The 19,383-nt window shown below is 35.9% G+C and overlaps 1 protein-coding gene across 1 annotated transcript in view; it reads right to left on the reverse strand.

The window, feature by feature from the left end:
• Nucleotides 1-19,383, reverse strand: part of LOC116067896 (coiled-coil domain-containing protein 7-like) — a 138,124-nt gene that overhangs the window by 107,771 nt on the left and 10,970 nt on the right. The window contains exons 2-5 of the mRNA XM_031336897.1: nt 15,279-15,417; nt 14,397-14,436; nt 8,252-8,356; nt 7,608-7,709 (exon numbers count right to left, since the gene is read on the reverse strand). Of these exons, the coding sequence (XP_031192757.1) occupies nt 7,608-7,709; nt 8,252-8,356; nt 14,397-14,436; nt 15,279-15,335 (304 nt within the window). The 5' untranslated portion in view covers nt 15,336-15,417. The remainder of the gene's footprint in view (nt 1-7,607; nt 7,710-8,251; nt 8,357-14,396; nt 14,437-15,278; nt 15,418-19,383) is intronic.

The raw sequence follows: 19,383 nt of genomic DNA on the forward strand, positions 1-19,383 counted from the left end.
ATACTTAAGAGAGGAGGAATATGCTAAACAGCCAGAATAAAACTAACAAAGTGACATCTTATTTCATAGACTTCCTTAATAATTCTGAATGTAAATAATCATAATTTTTAAGTTAAAATATATGGACTAGATAAATGGCTTAAAAACAATATCCTGCCTACAAGAAAACTAAATAATAAGAATATACAGAATAAAAGTGAAAAAATGGGAAATTATGTTTTAAGAAAACAGAATCAGAAAGCAAACATGAGTAGCTATCCTCATCTGGAAAAACAGACTTTAAGCAAGAAACAGAATAATAAATTTCACTATATAATGATTAACAGATTGATTCATATGAAATATGATTGCAATCAATCTATATGCCTCTAAAAACAGAATATCTAATTTTATAAAATGAACATTGTTTACTTAAAAGGAGAGACAGGCTACAGTACAATCACAGGAGGATTTCAATACTATACTCTCATTAAAGGGAAGAAAATAAATAGATAAATCCTAACAGACAATCAATGAAGATACACCAGAGCTAAATTACCTTATGAATAAAATAAACTTATCAAAGTTTACAGAACACTGCTCACTACAGTTTCAGAATATAATTAATTTTGTTGGCACATAGAGCTCTCTGTAGAAGAGACCATTTATCACTACACGAAACTAATCTTAACAAAATCAAAAAACAATTAAAATAGGTCTCTTTGGTTTGTATGTTCACAATGGAATAAAATTAGACTCTACAGCAAGAGGGATATTAGAAGTTCTCAGACAAATAATAACAAAATAACACACTTTTAAATAAACAAGTAAGTCACTGAGGAAATTAGAAGGGTGTAGAGAGAATCATTCATAAGCATCACCTGTCAATAAAAAAGCCAAAGGCCAATGAGCTGAGACAGAAAATATGTGGGACACTGACAGGAGAGAGAAGATTCTGGGAAATAGTAAGAGATAAAAGAGAGATATGGGAAGAGACACAAGAGATGATGGGAGTTGAACTGTGGAGAGGGATGCAAACCAGCAGGAAGATGCTGAGTAGACACAAAGGAAAAACTGGCCCAGGACTAAAGGAGAGGTAACTAATCACATGGTATACATGGAATAGTTTAACTAGGTTAGATAAGTTACAAGCTAATCTGGGAATGAGCCAAAGATTATGGCCTAGGCATTTAGTAATAAATATTTAGTCTCAGAATCGCCATTCTGGGATCCAGGGCCAATATCTCTCTCTATATATATATAGATATAGATATAGATAGATAGATAGATAGATAGATAGATAGATAGATAGATAGATAGAGATAGAGATAGAGATAGATATATATGTATATATATAGGTATATATATAGATATATATAGATATATCTATATATCTATATATCTATATATATGAGATTAACATTATTTTTACAAAGTGATAAAAATTGCAGTCTTTGATTTTTTTCAAAACCTACTTTAATATGGGTTCTTAAATCCTTCAACCTCTCCTTCATCCCCACAAGAGAGGTAGTGGAAAAGAAAGGTTAATAGGAAATGGGGTTGTAGACCTGTTTAGAAATAGTTCTTTGGGGCGATTCAAATCTTCGTTGTCTGCAGTCCAGTCTTCCAGCCAAATGCTAACACAGCAGTTTTAGTCCAGTCTATTTGGTAATCACCATTCACGAATCATCAATGGCAGTTCAATCCACAAGAAATGATTTAGCTAGACCAATTGGCCTGAGTCCACATAAGCAGTAGGAAGCCACAAGAATATCACAAAAAGGTACTATGAAGTGACTCTCTATGAAATCTCGACAAGCAAAGACTAGCGAGCAAGGCAAACCAATGCCAGACCCTGCCCCTACTGTCTGTGGGTCATATTTACATTCTTTCTAAACATCATGAGTCCTCTCATGTGTCTGCTTCAGCGAAACATTCTTCCATGTGTCTGTTTCGGCATTTTTTCACATGCCTGCTTTAGTAAAACATCCTTTTACCTGTGTGTCCCAGAAAAACATCATTTGACATAACTGAGTTTTCAAAGAAACTAGAAATCTCCACTTCAGAAGGGAAACTTTGAAAATCCTTAAAAAAAAAAAAAGAAAGAAAGAAATAAAGAAAGAAAGAAAGAAAGAAAGAAAGAAAGAAAGAAAGAAAGAAGATGGGAATACAATGGTCCAAGGCCTGTAATGTAGAGCAAGAGCAGTACCAAGTTGAGCAATTACACCAGCAAACAGAATAGCTTTAAATAAATGACCTAAATTCTCAGAAAATGGAGAACATGGTTAACCCAGCACAGGAGAAAGAAAGAGATTGCTATAAATAACAGAGCTAAGATAAATGAATCCAAAAGAGTGTAAGTATATAGACAAACAGGTATGTGGGTAAAATCTAAGTAGTAGTCCACCATCTAATAAGGGCTGCTGGGAGACCTAAAACGAAAAATGTTGGGGAAGAAAGGAAACAAATTTCAGATACTGATACAAGCAATGGTTCTTGCAATAAGATTCCACTATCATAGTAAGCAAAACAAAGCAGAACAAGAGAAAAGACCATTGGGTTATGAGAAGGATTCTGGAAGGTGCATTGGGCAAAAGACAGGTAACATGAAAGAGGAAAATATTCAAGAGTGGATGACAGGAGATGCAATGGGAAATAAGAAAACTCTAGTGATGCTCAGGACTCTGAGAGAGGAACCTTATATGAAATGCCCAACAGTGGGGAGAGGGAACTTGTAGAAGTTACTTCCGGTAGAAAGACAGGGCATCAAGTGGGATGGTGTTGCCATCCCACAGTCAAAAACCCTGACCCTGAATTGTCCCTGTCTAAAAGAACTTCAGGGACAAAAATGGAGAAGAGATTGAGGGAAAGGAGGTCCAGTGACCAGCCCAAATTGGGATCCAACTCAAGGGAAGGATCCAAGGCCTGACACAATTACTGATGCTATGGTGACTTACAGATAGAAACCTAGCATGATGGCCATCCAATAAGCCCAACAAGCAGCTGAAAAAGTCAGATGCAGATACACCCAAACAATGGACAGAAGCCAGGGACCCCTGTGATTGAATTAGAGAAGGCTGGAAGAGGCTGAAGTGGAAGATGAGTCCATAGGAAGACCAACAATCTCAATTAATCTGGATGCCTGTGATCTCTCAGACCCCGAGCTACCAACCAGCCAGCATACACAAGCTGATATGAGGCTCCCAACATATATACAGCAGAGGACTGCCTGGTTTGGCCTCAGTGAGAGAAGGTACACCTAACTCTCAAGAGACTTGAGGTCCCAAGAAGTGGGGAGGTCTGGTGAGATGGGGGTTTTGGGGACATCATCTTAGAGACAGGAAAGGAGGAATGGGGTGAGGAAATATCAGAAAGTAGACCTGGATAATGACTGGTCTATAAAAAAGGTTAAAGAATAATAATAATAAAAAAAGACAAGCACACTCATACACACACACACACACACACACACACACACACACACACCACAAGAAAACTCTTAAACAAGAACAACAATGAATACAGTACAAAGTATTCCTGACCCCAAAAATATGTGTTAAGAGCTCATTGGTTAAGTTCAGGATTAACTTAATATCAATTAAGGAGTTGATAGAGTGAATATGTTCACAACACATTGTACAGAATTCTCAAAGAATAAATAAAATGTTAAAAATAATACTGAATTGAATTGACATTAAAAGAGCAACAACAGATACACAGACCAGTGGAGTAAATAATGAACCTAGAAACAAAACCACATGTCTATAACTAAGATATAGTTAGTTATCTTATCTAACTATAGACCCTAAAGGTGATAAAAATCCACACTGAGAAAAGTCCATCGTCTAATAAGGGGTGCTGGGAGACTTATAACAAAAAATGCTGGGGAAGACAGGAAACAACCTTCAGATATTGATACAAGCAATGCTTCTTGCAATAAGATTCCACTATCATAGTAAGCAAAGCAAAGCACACGTGGGATCCTACCAAACTTGCAAGCCTTATAGGAGAGCAAGCAATCAGAGTGAAAGGGCAGCCTACAGAAAGGGAGAAAATCTTTTCCAGCTGTCAGTTAATAGCCAAGTATGTAAAAACATAAAAGACCCTAACACCAAAAATTAAAGAATTCAATTTGAAAAGGCTACTATAGACATACATTAAAAGAAGTACAAATAGCCAGTACATGGACACACTCTGTAACATTAGTAATCAGGGAAATGCAAATCAAAACATTATGAGAGGTAAGTCAGAATGGCTATTATAAAACAGACACTGCTGAGGAGCTGAAGAAAAGAACCCTTGTGCATTGTTGATGGGGATATAAATTAGTGAACCCACTATGGGAAATGGTATAAAGTTTCTTCAGAAAGTTGTAAGTAGAACCATATAATACAATTATTTTACTTCACAGTATATACTCAAATGAAACAAAATCAGTGTACAAAACAGAGACCTATTTGGACATGTTTATTATGGATAAGAGAACCATCATAGGTCCCTGTCATCATCAATTGACATTACAGATGGATAAAGGCTATTTTGGGGTATAAACTCAATAGAAAATACTATTAAGATATAAAAATGGAATTTGGCCCTTTCCAGAAAAAAAGTATAGAACTGAAGGACAACATGCCCAGTAAATAAGCTAAGCGCAGAAAGACTATGTTATAAATACTACATGTTATCCCATGGGTGGAAACTAAGAAAGAAATGGCTTGAAAGTAGAAGAGGGATTTCTATGGGTTGGGGAGAAAACAGAGCTATGTGACAAGAGTAGAAAGCAGGTAGATGGATATTAATGCATGTAATAATCATATAACAAAAATAAAAATGGAAGAAAGTGAGGAAGTAATATTAGAATATCTGACTGTCCAATACTGATAATATTAAAATTGGACTTTTATAATATTGTTCATGTACTTTTGAATAAACCAAGCAATAACATTAAGTATGAAAATTTCAAAATTATGTCAGTACTTCTGTCTATACTTCATGAAGACATGGACAATTTCGTATTTCTAGTGTTTCCCTCTTTTAAAAGTTTGACATTGGGTATCTATGCATGTGTATGTGTTTGTATGTATATGTGAGGGGCCAAGCAATAGTGGTTACACTGTATTTATACACAACCTAAATGTAAACGTTTTACATTGAAAGAAAACATGTAAGAAGGACACGTTATGAATGCACTGATGAACAAGTCAGGCTGGAAACAGATTAGCAGAGAATGCCCATCACATCTGAGGCCTTAGGTTCAGTTATCCTCTCCAACAGGGATAAATATAACACAGTTCCAAAAAGAATAAATATAGCATAGTTCCATGAATATCAGAAAGAGAAAAAGATGACTTTGCTGGAAATATGGGGATTCTTATACGGTAGATGCTAATAATATAAGAAGCATTCTAAACTGAATAAAACTATAAGAAGAAATATGTAAACAAATAAAAGTAAAATAATATGTATCTTACAGTTAATGTCAAAACTAACCCAAAATCTAAGGCAATGAAGACAAAGTAAATTAATCAGCACGGTTTAATAGGAATTTCTAAAGAGCAAGGGGATGATGCATGCTCATGAAGCAACCTGATCAAAACAAATAATACAATTATATTCACTATAATTTTTTTCTAGAAGCTCTTGGCATCTGACACAATATTTTTTTTTAATCTACTCTTCCCCATACTCGGGGCTACAAGGAAAAAGGCTTAGAAAGCTCAGAATTGAAGCCATTCCTGTTATAGAAGTACTAAATTCATAACATATATTAATTATTCAATGTAGTTTTGTTTCATTTTTCAGACATAGGGAATTCCATACTCTGTGACAATAAACTAATAAAGATGATCTATCTGGACTATGAACATTCTATTGCTTTTCAAGTACTCTGGTCGATAATATATTCTCTAGTTTTCTTAGGGTATTAAGACAAGATTATCAAACATTAAAAGCTTAAAATATTTGTGCACCACTAACATAGTAGCATACACACTAAAACCACAAACCAGATAGGAATGAGCAAGGCGTATTCCCTGTGAAGGGTGCCAGTGACCTTTTCCGTAAGGTATTCCAGCCTACTGTCTGAAGTTACCTGGAGCAAAGGCAATATAGGACAATAGGAGGGTTGGGAGATGTACTATGGCGCTCCATCCGGTTTCTTGGCTCCCCTATGTGGTTTCTCCCATTCAGGCACAATGCCCCAGGAGTTCTGGGCACCAAGTTCATCACTGAGAAAATACACAGCAAGGCTGCCCATGGCTGTCCAGGAAAGCACAAGCAGACAAGGCAGCCAGGCCCTCCACTTAGGCGATTAAACCTCCTCAGGCTATGGAATACTATTTGACAAGACCCCAGGTGATCTTGCTGGGAGCTAGGAGAACAGGCAGGATGCAGGATACAAGAGCTCTAGGCTGCTGTTTGGAAGACACTACTCAAATAAAGCCACCAGAAAATTCAAAGTAAGAACATTTTTACTCATAATGAGTAAAGTTAAATGCACTGGAAGTCAGGCCTGGTGGCATAGGCCTCAAATCTCAGAACTTTAGAAGCTAAGGCAGGAGGATTGGGACTATAAGGCTAGCCTGGGCTACCTAAGGAGTCATGGACTCAAAAGGGAAAAACCGGCACCCAGATGAGCTAACTTGTTGGACATTAGCCCCAGCCAATTCCAGCATGTCCTAAACACATTAGCCCAGAGTTAGGCAAACTTGCCTAACACAAAACAGCCTATTTTATGGCTGTTGAGATGGCTCAGTGGGTAAGAGTACTTCCAAAGGTCCTGAGTTCAAATCCCAGCAACCACATGGTGACTCATAACCACCCCTAATGAGATCTGATGCCACCTTCTGGTGCATCTGAAGACAGCTACAGTGTACTTATTTATAATAATAAATAAATCTTTGAAAAAAGAGCCTATTTTATATTAAAGTGAATAAACTTGTCTGAAAAAAAAATATTTGTCATATACTTAAGGGAGAATATGTGTTATAAAACTATACAGAATTAAAAGACAATAATAAAAAAAGATAAAAAATGAAAACATAAAGAACATGCTATACTTAAACTTCAAAATAAGAAATTTTACTAATTAAAATACAGTTAATTATATTTGAAAAACCATTATCATATGCATCATAAAAATTATGACTTTATGAACAGAAGAAATAATAGTTTTTTAATTCTTTTTTCTTCCTTTTTATTGGTTACTTTATTTATTTACATTTCAAATGTTATCCGTGATTCTGGTTTCCCCTCTGAAAACCTCTTATCCCATCCCTCCTTCCCCTGCTTCTATGAGGGAGATCCCCAACCCACCTACCTACCCACTCCCACCTTACCGCCCAAGCATTCCCCTATGTTGGGGCAAATTCTAACAAACATATAACTACAGAAGTGATATGACAGTGTCTTTTATTAGGATAGAGTAAGTTTCTGCACATTAGGGCAAGTAGAAAAATTAAAACTGAATATAGTAACCACTGGTAAATCGTCAATAAAAAAATAGATAAGGATGAATTACATTACAAAATAAAAAGCTAACATAATTATCAATGTAACTATAAAAAGAGGGATAGAACTATCCTGAATTCAGTTGAAAACAGTCTTATAATATTTTAATAATTACTTACTAAGAACATTCTCGTATTTGATGGCCTCAAGAGTCTCAATTTCAGATTGTGTTCTTGAAATTAAAGTCAAGGCATCAAGTGGCATTGTAGAGATATAAAGTGCTAGAGAGAAATAGAATTATGATGAAACTTCTGGTAGGCAAAATCCATCTCACTTGTGCACCACTACAGGTAGAGGAGTACAAAGTTAAATTCATAAACTACGCAACAAAAAGAAAGTGGAGATGAAGTGGGAAATGTGTGTGGAGAGCAAAATGCAGAGTGGTCACTGACCATTCAAACAGTAGCCAAAAGGTACCAGAGCTTGCATTTTAGCTCTTTGGGTATTTTAAAATATATATATTTAGATGAAAAAAGTTCTAAGTCATGAATACAGGAAAGGGTAGAGATGAGGGTGGGTATGCTAAGGATGAAAGGTAGACAATAGAGCAGAGGGGAGAGGATAGTAATTAGAATACTATCTGTCTATGTATTAACTATCTATCTATTCACATATTTGAACCTTTTGAAGAATGAAATTTAAAAGTTATTAGAGTAAAGATATAAAATACACCCTCATATAAGTAATCATTATCCAAGGGAAAATGTCTTGGAGTTGTGTTTAGCTTATAATAATCTAGTCAAAAGTCTCTGTGACTGCTCACATTTATGTCTCCCACTGACTGCAACTTGCTCCATTATAGGTGCCTCATCTTCTGGCAGCAAATCATTATCTTCATTTGGATTTTCACTTGGTGCCTTGAAAAGGCCTACATAAAAACAATCATTCAGCATACTAAACAGAAAATTCTATCTATTATGAGTATTTAGATTTCAAGTGTAAGACAAAACAAAACAAAATGGCAGCAACAATTTCTCTAACCTTTAAATGTAAATAACCCAAATGATCATACTTTGACCATTTGTAGCCAGGTGAGAAATACTGACTTCTAAAATGACAGGGATACATACAGTTACATAAATGAAATCTCAACAAGACAGTTACAAAAACAATAGGAGCACAATGGCCATGACAGTTGACATGCTGATGAGGAGCAGGGAAATTTTATAAGGCTTCAACTCTAGATGAACAGCTACAGGCAATTAATGGCTCCTGAGAGAGGAAGAACCAGTTTTGTTTGTTTCTTCCTTTGTGTGTGTTGCTTGTGTGTGTACTTGTGAATTGTACATGTTGTGTGTGTATGTGTTTGTGTGTCTGTGTGTGTACATGTAGGTATGTACTTATATATTTGTTTAAAGAGGAAATGGTTATAAATTTTGAGGGAGGGGGTAACATAGGAGGAGTTTCAAACAGAGAGGGAGGAGTGAATATTATATAAATATAGTACCTATTACAAAATTCTTAAAAATAAAAATTTTAGTTAAACATGGTTATATATTGAAAAATAAGTTTCTTATTTGTCAATATAAGAAAATAAACAATCTAAATTTATACAAAGGACTAGATATTGGAAATTACACCCCTACATGCATAAGGAAGTAAGATGAGAGGAACAATAAAGAAAAATATAGAGAAACAGAAAAAAAGAATTTAAAATATTTTAGAAACAATCATAGAAGAAAATGCTTTCAATCTAGTGAAAGTCATACCTATCATGGAACAGGAAGTATACAGAATAACAAATAAACAGAGCCAGAAAAGAAACTCCCTACAACACAGAATAATCAAAATACTAAATGTGTATAACAAAGAAATGATATTAAAAGCTTCAATAAAAAAAGTCACATATAAATGAAGGGATCTTAGAATAACACCTAGGTTTTCAAAGGAGACTCTGAAAGCCAGTAAAACCTAGACAGATGTTCTACAAGCTCTGAGAAAGCACAGATGCAGCATCAATCACAAAACATACCATGATAAAAATAAATTTAAACAATTTCTGTTCACAAATTCAATTGCACAAATGACAGATAAAGGAAAACTTCACTGTCAAGATAAGGTTAACTATACCCAGGTGAAAACCAAGGGATAATAATAGTAAGTAGTAAATCAAAAAGTAGAAAAGACCCACACCACTCCAACAAAATAATGAGTTAATAAGTACTGCTCAATAGTAACTATCAACAGTAATGATCTCAGTCCCCAATGAAAAGGCACAGAGTGACAGACTGAGTTAGAAAACAGGATCCATCTTTCTGCTGCATTTAAGAAACACATTCTACCATTACCTCAGGGTAATGGATGGGGAAGGTTATTCCAAGGAGATGGGCCCAAGAAGCAAGCATTTTTAAGTAGCCACTTTAATATCAGGCAAAACCTTCAAAACAAAACTAATCAAAAGAGATAGGGAGGGACATTATATACTCATCAAAGGAAAAATTCACCAAAAGGAAGTTCTAATGTACACATTTATGCACCAAACACAAGGTGAAGCCCTACAACTAAAATCACATATTATGCCTAACACAGTGTTTGTAGGAAACTTCAGTTCTCATTCTCACCAATAGACAGATAGATTATCCAGGAAAAAAAAACTAAACAAAGAAATGTTACAGTTAAATAGTGTCATAAATCAAATACAGAATAGACATCTCCAGAACATTTTACCCAAACACAAAAATATATATAACTTTTTTCAGCAGTTCATTAAACTTTCTCCAAAATTTATCACATACTCAGACACAAAGCAAGTCTCAATGGATATGAAACAACTGAAGTAATACCCTGTATCCTGTCATCATGGATTAAAACTAAATATAAACTACAACAGAAATGGCAAAAAGTGTACAAACTAAAGAATTCCCTACTAAATAAAAGCAGAATCAAGATAGAAATCAACATGAAAAGAGAAAAAAATAGAATAGAATGAGAATGAAATCACAACAACCCAAACCTATGGGACACAGTGAAGGCAGTTCTAAGAGGCAAATTCATAGGTGCAAGCACCTATGAAAAACAAAACAGAACAACAACAAAAAAAGAAAACAAAACAAAAACCAGATGTCTCATATTAGTAACTTCAAACATACCTGGAACATGGAAGAAGAGGAGGAGGAGCAGGAGGAAGAGGAGGAAGAGGGAGAGGAGGAGGAAGAGGGAGAGGAGGAGGAAGAGGGAGAGGAGGAGGAAGAGGGAGTGGAGGAGGAAGAGGGAGAGGAGGAGGAGGAAGAAGAGAAGGAAGAGGAAGAGGAGGAAGAGGGAGAGGAGGAGGAAGAGGGAGAGGAGGAGGAAGAGGGAGAGGAGGAGGAGGAAGAAGAGAAGGAAGAGGAAGAGGAGGAAGAGGGAGAGGAGGAGAAGGGAGAGAAGAAAGGGGAGGAAAAGGAGGAGGAAATAAAAAAGAGGAGGAGGAGAAGAAGAAGGATAGCTGGGAAGAAATAAAGTCTGGGCTGAAATCAATGAAAAAAAGTAAACAACAAATTCATAATACAAAGAGTCAATGAAACAAAGAGCTGACTATCTGAGAAAATCAATAATTTGGCCAATTTTACTCAAATTAACTGAAAGACAGAGAGACAAACTAATAATAACTGAATTAATAACATTATAAATGAAAAGGAAGTCATTACAACAGACATTGAAGGAATTCAGAGCATCATTAAGGACTTACTTTAAAAAATCTGTATTCAACCAAATTGGGAAACTAAAAGAAACTGATTAATTTCTTGGTATATATGGTCTACCAAAGTTAAATTAAGATGAAATAAACAATTATTCTTCTAGGTGAGATGCCGTCTCTGACCTCAGTGGGAGAGAATGTGCCTAGCCTCACAGAGACTTGATGTGCCAGGCTGAGGGGATACTCAGTGGAGCCCCACAAGCTCAGATGACAAGGGGAGAGGGGATGGGGTGAAGGATTGTGAGAAGTTGTGACTGGGAGGGGACAGTGAGTGGAATGTAAAATGAATACGTTTTAAAAAAAGTGGATGCAAAAATTTTCAACAAATACTTGTAAACTGAATGTTAAAAACACCAAAAAATATTATATATATACACATATATATGTATATATATATTAGCAAAACGCCAAAAATATTATATTATATAAATATTATATATACACACACATACATATGTATATGTGTATATATGTATGTGTGTGTATATGTGTGTGTATATATGTATGTATATATATATATATGCATGTATATGTATATATTAGCAAACCCCAATGTTCCTTCATGATAAAAATTTTGGAGATAAGAGATATATCTCAACATAATAAAGTCAATTTATATCAAGCATACAGCCAATATCATCCTAAATGAAGAAAAACTCAAGAATCTGTATGGATTATAAGAGACCTTAAAAAGACAAAAATAAAGTAAATCCTATCACTTGTAATAATATAATAGCACTGGATGGCATCATACTAGGCAAGCATTGCAAATATTCACACACACACACACACACACACACTACCAAATTCATGAAGCAGGGAGTAGAACAGAGGTTACAGAGACATGTGTGTGAAGACCTGTTATAATATTCAAACAATAAAATAAGTAAAAATAAAATAAGAAAACCCTAAAAACAAACACATCGTAATTACAAAGTAGGCAGAGTTAGAAGAGCATACTGAAGACTATCCAATATTGCTAAAACAAACCAAATTCTTGTTATGTTGATTTATAGATTCATTGAAATAAATATCAAAATCCATACTAATTAACAATAAATAAATAAATAAATGTTCCATCTAGAATTTGTATAAGATTATGAGAGACCACAAACAGACAAAAAAACAAACAATGCTGCAATGAAGGATAAAGTTGGAGGATTCACAATCCCCATTTGAAATTTTCCCCAAAACAACACAATTGAGCATAATATGGCTCTGGCAGAAATACGGACATGTACAACAGAATAAAATCAATCACACAGAAGATTGATTCATTTTTTAAAAAACCACAATCACAATACAATTCAGTAGAGAAAGAACACATCTTTCACAAATTGGTTTAGTTCTAGAAAATTAGGCAAACATGTTAATCTTCATTGCTTCAGCAAGGCTACTTCTACCTCAAAACCACGGTGGATCTCTAAAACACAGTCCTTTGTTGGGCTTTAGAATACACAAAAATGCATCCATGATTATCTTGTACACTTTCATAACTTCACCTTTTTAGGGGATAGGGATGGTCTTATGTAACAGAATAGTCTAACATGAAAAGCTGGTGTCAACCAGTGCAGCTGTACACCATTGTGGTTGCTTTCTGCCCCTTGTTCCTCCTCCTGATGCATAATCCCAAAAGTTGTCCTTTATCATTAAGATCCTTGGTTAAGTATGTTGCTATTGAGCTTTACTCCTCTCAACAGAGTTAAAATGTTTTATTTAAAAATTGGAGTTGGTCTGGAGAGATGGCAGTTAAGAGCACCGACTGCTCTTCCAGAGGTCCTGAGTTCAAATCCCAGCAACTACATGGTGGCTCACAACCATCTGTAATGGGATCCGATGCCCTCTTCTGGTGTGTCTGAAGACAGCTACAGTATACTAATATATATACAATAAAAATTGGTCCTGGGACAAATTGATTTCCACATACCAAAGAAAGAGTTGGGCCTCATATCATATCTGCTCTTGCAGAGGAGCAGAGCTTGGTTCCCAACAGTGACAAACAACTGCTTGTATCCTGAACACCAGGAGATTTGTCCATCTTCCAGAATCCACAGGAACACCCACACAGGTACTCAGATATATGTATATGTATGTGCACGTGCATGGGCACACACACATACACACACAAACACTAAAAATCAAATCTCAAGAAAGAAAACAGGAGCCTAAATATTTTTTTAACTTTAGATTTAGTGAAGAACTATCAGTGAGAACAAAAGTGTAAGAAACAAAAGAAATACATAAAAACTGAGCTTCACAAAATTGAAATCCTTTGTGAACTTAAGAACATTATCCAAAAACTGGAACAACACCCAAAATGAGAGAAAATGTAAGTAAATCAATCATATCATACAGTTTTAATATTCATGATATAAAAAGAAACCGTTTAAGCTAGGAAATAGGAAAGATAACACAATTAGATAAAAGACTAAGGATCATACAAGAATCATCACATGTGTGCAAAGAAAGGAAGCTTCCCATATGGAAGGGCAGATATTATATGAGTGACAGCACAGAAAGGAGACCAGAGATTACCAGCCATGGGAAGAGGAGGGAAATGAGAACTATCTCTTTGTAGCCATGAAAGGCCATGGAGATAAATATCATGATAGTCATACAACACTGTGAGTGGACTTAATGACACTGAATTGAATTAAGTAAGTTCAAATCAACTTGCTTAAAATCATAACCAACACGGGAGTCCTAAGCGTGTCTGAGTATCCCACTTCCACAGGGGATATGCAGAGGTGCTTACACTAAGAAGCACAGCAGTGATGCTGCCATACCTTAAATCTCAACAATTTCACTTTATTTGGAAAGTTAAGGCCAGACAATGCAATATAAGGGGTATTAAAGACATGCATAAAGAATAGCTTTATCTTTGTTTTATACATATTATATATTAACAAATCCTCAAAGAACTTAGCAGAATACCGATTATTCAGTACCAGAAATTGTTATCTCCTTTGATATCCCCAGATGGATTTCTGATGCAATAAGAGCTTATGATGTTAAATCTATTCTCAGTTCAGGCAAAACTGTCATTGAGTAGAAGTTTTAGTTGAAATGGAGTCTGGGTAATGAGAATACATCAAATTAATTCTGACATAACTCCAGCGAACATATGTATTACTTGAGACTAAGTAATGTTTGTATTTAGCAAGGTTCTTATTCCTAGGGAGACACAAAGCTTCATATTTCATCTTCTATAACAGGAAATCTTTCTTTTTACCTTCAGTGTCCTTTGCTCCTGATTCTTCTGATGCTTCAACCTTAATGACAAAAATTGTAGTAAATACAAATAATGTACATCAAAGCTCTATTCAATTTATTCTTTTGTCAGGAAGCTTTTCACCCTAATCTGCATTCTTATTACAAAACCATTTGAGTTTTCACTGCTCCCTGAACTCATTAAATAAAAAAGTTGTGAACAATATGAAGATCTGAGCTACATTTGGGGACACTAAGCATACTGAAATGGGCAGGTATTCAAACCAACATTACAGTTCTTGATTAAAATTCCGTTTTAGCATGCTTAATTCTTTAGACAAAGCTTAATGGCTTATAGAATTCTTTTCATAAGCCTACTTTAGTAAAATCCATGATAAAAACATGTTGTGAAAATATGTCAGATGCACATAGACTGTTTACTCTTTCTTTTTTCCAGAATTTTTGGCCCTAAAGATGTCATAACTAAATACTTTTCTGAGTAAAGTAGTTTTTATAGTTTTCCAGGTTTTAAGTGTATATACAATAACTCAAAGTGATTATGATTTCCTAGTCAAACCTTTTTTACACTCTAAAAATTGCTGAATTTTGAATAAAAAGTTAAAATTTCCCTCATCCTATGAATTACATATTTAATTCATATTTGATTCATTAAATCAAGCAACATACTGTCAATACCAATTAGAATGTTTTATGTGTTAGTATTTTTAGACTTCTCAAATATTTTTCCAACATCATAAATATGAACAGATTGTATTAAAAACAAACTTGTTTTTTCCTCAATAAGGAAATATTGATAAGGTTTTAGCCAGGAACCATTCAAAACACTAAAAGAATCTAGTAACCTAAAATAAGCAATTTTCAATAAACTGTGCCACTCCTTTACCATTTCTTCATTTAGCTGGAGCAAAGTTGATTCCTGGTGTTCTTCTATTAACGGCATTTCTGTAAATGACTTAAAGGTCTCTGGTGGGAAATCCTTTACAGCTAAAGAATCTATATCATCAAGTTCTTTCTTCTTCAATCTTTAGAATTACAAAATGTCTAGTGTTAGATTAGGTGGAGAACATTGGACTTGTAACTCAAGAATCATTATTGACAAAGATATTAGGCAAGCAATTTTAAATAGAATGTATCAACTAATCAAAGGTAATTCAGATACAAAATTGATGTCATACAAGTCAAAGCTGGTAATGCATCCTGAAAGACTTAAATGAAGACACAGAAAGTGCATTTAAAATATTGCAGTACTTATTCATGATAACAGGGCATAGAACAAGCTACCTTGGCTAGCCAAAGCTGAATGTAGGGTAGTCTGGAGGATATTGTTTAGTCATATTTATTTGAACAACATCATTACAATTTCACTTTAGAGGGAAATAAAAATTTCCCAAGAGAAATTTTAACATTAATTTTTTTTTAACTAAGTAAACTCCAAGTCCAGACTTAGCTGATTTTTGAAGTAAGATTTTTCTTTCAAGTCAAGGAATCAGCTTTTCTTTCCCACCACAAGACATGAGATTGACACTTTGGTTTCCAGAGCCAGAGTGGCCACAGAGCACTTTCTGCCTGCATACTCCCAGTTTATGCATCTACCAATATTCAATATCAGGTAATAATGTAAATAGTAGAAGTATCTACATGTTCTAAAGAACCCAACAAAACCTTCCTTCTTATTAAAGGACATCACTAATCATTTGTCTTTAAGCAGTCTTAATCAAGTTCTGATAGTTTATCTTAATCAGACAATACTTTGGTTGAAATAATTACATAATGCTTGTTGCAAAGTCTCTAAAATAATTCAGTAAAGTGGGTAAGAAATTTCCAAGGACAGATTTCTGTAGTGACGTTATAAAGCAGGCTCTGATACTACAGAGAATGAGTGGCTTCCTCTTCCAAACTTACAGGGATACAATTTCACTCCTAAACATGACATACTAGTTTTTTCTACATTTAAAATGACTAATTATAAAATACATATAGAGGTGATTTTAAAGGTACACACTGGAGAACTATTGTCATTGGGTTCTTGAAGCATGAGAATGGTTCAGGTGCACACTGCGAACTGATGTTTACTTATAATTCCCTTGCTGCTGTACTATAGACCACCCTTTCTACTATTAATGTTTGCATACAGCTGTAAGAAGATAATGTGATATTCCTAAAAATTTTGTTGCAAGGATTTGATTTGGAGACATCACTTGATTTAAGCAGGCAAATCATCTTGTATAACATACACATTCCGGTGTGAAGCTCATTTATAAACATTTTCTTACACTCTGGCATTGCCCACTTCTCATCTCCTGAACTTATAAATGACTACTGGATAGAATTAAGGAATGTGTGCTGGAAAGGTCAAGAGAGAGAGAAAAAATGCTGAATGAATGCAGTCGGTAGTAGATTTCTGCTGACATCACATCTGAGATGTCCATGAAGGAGGAGGTGAAAAGATTGTGGGAAGTAGTATAGACTCATAAAGACAATGACAATAAAAATATAATGAAAGTAATGTGCGTTTGTCCCATCTCTGTGTATTTATATCTTATTAATTTGAGTCATTCACCATGTACTTCAGGTTAAGTCTCTTTCTAGTCATCACCATATTGATACATGAAACAGTGCAGCAGTATAAACTGAGGTACATGCTGTAACAATGTTCATACAGCTCAGGAGAGCATTCCCTAAAGCTTATACAATGCTGTTAAGAACAAATCACTCTCTGGCTGACACACACGTTAATTGTCTTTACAGGCATTATAACATCTTCACGCGGAGTTACTAGATGTATGATTGTCATTATAGACACACCATCAACAAAACTTCTTACTACATGAGCCATCTAAGCAAAAGAGAAAACTGCCTTGCTTTCTTTTTCCTAATGTCCTTTTTTGGGTAACTTTGCTTAACTCCATTTCCATACTTTCAAAACACTCAAACCACAACTTTCCTCTTTAGGGGGAAAAAACTCTCACAAGTGTTATTGCATATGGGACACAAAACCATGCTATAAAGTTTGTTCACGTAGAGCAAATCCAGACCCGGAGACTTGGGGGGCATATACCAGGGGCTTAGGTGACTCCCAGCCCCCTGCCCAACTCCTGACTTGAAACACATGCCATGCTTCTCACATAAAAGAAATGTGACCATAGGCCATATAAGCTCAATACAGAAGTTTACATGCTAATGAGGAACTTAGAGGCCCAGAGAGCCAATAAGCTTCCTTTCCCTGACATTCCTCTCTGCAAAAGGTATTTAATCTCAGGACCATCCTGAGAAGTGGAGTATAGTTTTATGCATCCATCTTCCACCATGACAATAAATGCCTTAGAACCATGGACTGTCTCTTTTCATTGAGATCCCTATTGGGGAGCCATGGTAAAGGCCTTTTCCTATAGAGCCATAGTTGAATCTCCCATAGAAGGAAGGTCTGTCTCTCTGTGCTCCTACCTACAACTGCCACTAAGCCAGCTCCTGTCAAATCAAGGACAACAATCACCATGGGACCAGCTGAAGCTCCTCTTTTCCCCCTTCCCCGGCTAGACCCAGCTTTTGGGGCCCCACTTTGTTTTCAGCTCCTCTTCAACTCCCAGTGGTGCCTGGATGTCCAAGAGTCTGAGAACCCCACAACCTCGGTCCAGTTGCAGACCTGGGAACCCCTGAGCCAGGGCTCAGACTGCACTTTCCCACCCCTGGAGTAGTGTACCAGTGCTTCCCTACAGCCCACACCAACCCCAGTGGCAGTATAGGTTAAGAACAGTCAAACTCCCCCACATTCCACCTCTCCAAATGGCTGTATCCTGTGGCAGAATTGTATATGCTGACAATTTTTAATTATCAATGCAAGTATAGATTGAGCTTGGTACTATCTATTATTATTACAAGATATGGAATACAATCATATATAAGAAAAATATCTAAGTTTCAATGCATATAATATATTATAATCTAATATCTGAAAATGAAATGTATGGAAATTTTCAAAACTGTAAATGTAAAACATATGTGTTCACAGGCACATATGTATATTTGTGAGCATGTGCTTGGAGGCCAAAGGACAACCATGAATATCATAATTCAGGAACAATGCCTACCTCCTTTGAAACAGGGTCTTTAGTGGTCAAAAGCTCAAAAATTAAGCTAGGATAGCTGGTCAGAGATCTCCAGGAACCAGTGTATTTTGCTAAGATTATAAGTGTACATCCCACTCCCTGCCTCTGTACACATGATTCTGGGAACCAAATTCAGGTATTTGCATTTACAAGACAGACCTACCAAAATTTTTTAATAGCTTAAATATTTGTCATTGGTCAAAATCCTCAGAATAACATATTGTAGGCATGTGTTCAATAACACATTAAAGGGAAGCTCAAAAGGTATAATACTCTACATTACTATAAGATTGCAAAAGCCAAAGTTTAAAATACTTGAAATAATTAATGGAGAAAAATATGGGTGGCAGACCACTAAGAAAATCCTATTTGTAATAGTTTACACAGGAATAATGATGACTAGGCACATAGCTTCAAAATCGTTGGCAACATTAAAAATAGAATTTAAACTATAGGGAAATTACATAAAACTATCTAACCTTACATAACCCAAACCATTCTAATAGAAAAATTACCCTTTGAGGTCTGCCCCCAGAGACCCGCCAGGACCTGGAGCCTCCAGTGAGAGCCGCCATCCCCTCTCCGGTGAGTTCCTAAGCCGGGAGAATCCACCTGGGGAGGCAAAGGCTCAAAGAGTCGCAGGGGAGCCGCCTGGCAGCAGGGACTCGATCCTCTCAGCTTCCAACTAACAGAGGTGGATCAGCGACCTTAGCCGCCTATCCCTTGCACGTGGAGAGTCTGCCCCCAGACACCCGCCGGGACCCGGAGTCTCCAGTGAGAGCCGCCACCCCCACTCTGGTGAGTTCCAAAGCCTGAAGCAGCCACCTGGGAGGCAAAGGCCCCATGAGTCTCAGGGGTCTTGCAGGGCATCAGGGACAGGAC

This window comes from Mastomys coucha, unplaced genomic scaffold (genome assembly GCF_008632895.1).
Source record: "Mastomys coucha isolate ucsf_1 unplaced genomic scaffold, UCSF_Mcou_1 pScaffold22, whole genome shotgun sequence".
NCBI lineage: Eukaryota > Metazoa > Chordata > Mammalia > Rodentia > Muridae > Mastomys > Mastomys coucha.